The sequence below is a fragment of the Polypterus senegalus genome, chromosome 4 (assembly GCF_016835505.1).
Source record: "Polypterus senegalus isolate Bchr_013 chromosome 4, ASM1683550v1, whole genome shotgun sequence".
Taxonomy (NCBI): Eukaryota; Metazoa; Chordata; class Cladistia; order Polypteriformes; family Polypteridae; genus Polypterus; species Polypterus senegalus.
In genome coordinates, this window is record NC_053157.1 from 219,113,983 (window position 1) to 219,115,432 (window position 1,450).

Here is a 1,450-nt window from a genome sequence, read left to right on the forward strand (position 1 = left end):
CTTTTATTAATGACGACTGATAACATTTGAGGTACAGTTGATTTAATTTATTTTTTCAAATTAGAAGACATAAAGGTGCAGTGACCGGCTCATCGTCACACAGTGTCAGTATCAGGATTTGAACCACAAGGTTAGAAGTCCGAAGCCTTGACCACTATGCCATATTTCCTGCTAGTAATATTAGCTTTTTATTTAAAAAAAAAAAAAATACAAAAACTGTAGACAGGAAAGTATTTACTTAATTGCAAAGTACTTGCAATATATTCTAATAACCAACGACAATATAACTAAGGCCCACTGCCTTATGAAGTTTTCCAGGCAAAGCCAACTAACACAGCTAGTAATATAGAAATATTTCAGAATATTATTTCTTTACCCTAAAGGTTTTCTGGATTGGGTCATTTTCTCACAATCTGCCCTTTCTGTAATATGTTGTGATCAGAAGACTCTCTTACTGTTCTGTTTTTCTCTCTCTATCTCTTATGTATGCCAACCCTGTGACTTATCTCTTATCATCAAAAAAATTAAGAGCAGCTGCACAGACAAGTGAAGTTAGTTTTTGTACGGCTCTGTGTCACTGTGTGAGAGGAATGCTGTAATGCTGCTTACAGTAGTAATGCCCTGCATCTTCAGGCTGCACGTTACTGATGGTCAGCGTATAATCAAGTCCTGAGCCACTGCCACTGAAGCGACTTGAGATCCCAGACTGTAGAGTGCTTGCATAATAAATCAGGAGTTTTGGAGTTTCTCCTGCTCTCTGCTGATACCAGTAAAGATATTTATAGCTGCCAGTAATGGAGCTGCTGGCTTTACAGTTCATGCTGACGGTTTCTCCTGACCGTGCAGAGAGACTTGAGGGAGACTGAGTCATGATGATATCTCCACAGGACCCTGGATAGAAGAGCATAGAAGAGATTAAATAAAGTACAATTAGTTTATTTTTTAGATATAAATGCAGTTACAGTACTACTTAGTAGAATTCACGTAACAGGTATGATAATTTATTTATTTCTAGACCTCACCTTCAAACAACATAAAGAAGGTCACCAAAAACAGAAGTGAGAAATCCATCTCCACTGTGTCTTAGAGACAGGTTTAACTGACTCGATCTCAGTGACTCCACTCTTTATGTCTCAAGCAGCTTTGAGGAGAGACGTCAGTATGCAAATCCTGAATGGGGAAGAAACAAAGGAAATGAAGTGAGGGTGTGCTTAACAATGAACTGAGAGAAGAGAGAATTCTTGCATCTGCCATTTTGTGGATTTATCAAAGCCTCACTCATTTTGAACTAAGGAAGACTGGATATCATTTTTGTCCTGAACACTCGGTGACCTGACCGTCCAATCCCTGTATGAGCTGTTTAGCTGTATGTGTGATTAGCTGGCTTGGCTGTAACACTAACTGAATCTTTTTGCTTTTGTCAAAAAATGAAATTGCTAGTGTCCTACCT

General features: G+C 38.5%; 1 gene segment (V, D, J or C); it reads right to left on the minus strand.

Moving 5' to 3' along the window:
* Positions 1-421: 421 nt before the first annotated feature.
* LOC120528018 lies at positions 422-1,100 on the minus strand. The segment is given in 2 exon segments: positions 422-891; positions 1,023-1,100. Coding segments are annotated over 2 exon segments (366 nt in total).
* Between the last annotated feature and the right edge of the window lie 350 nt (positions 1,101-1,450).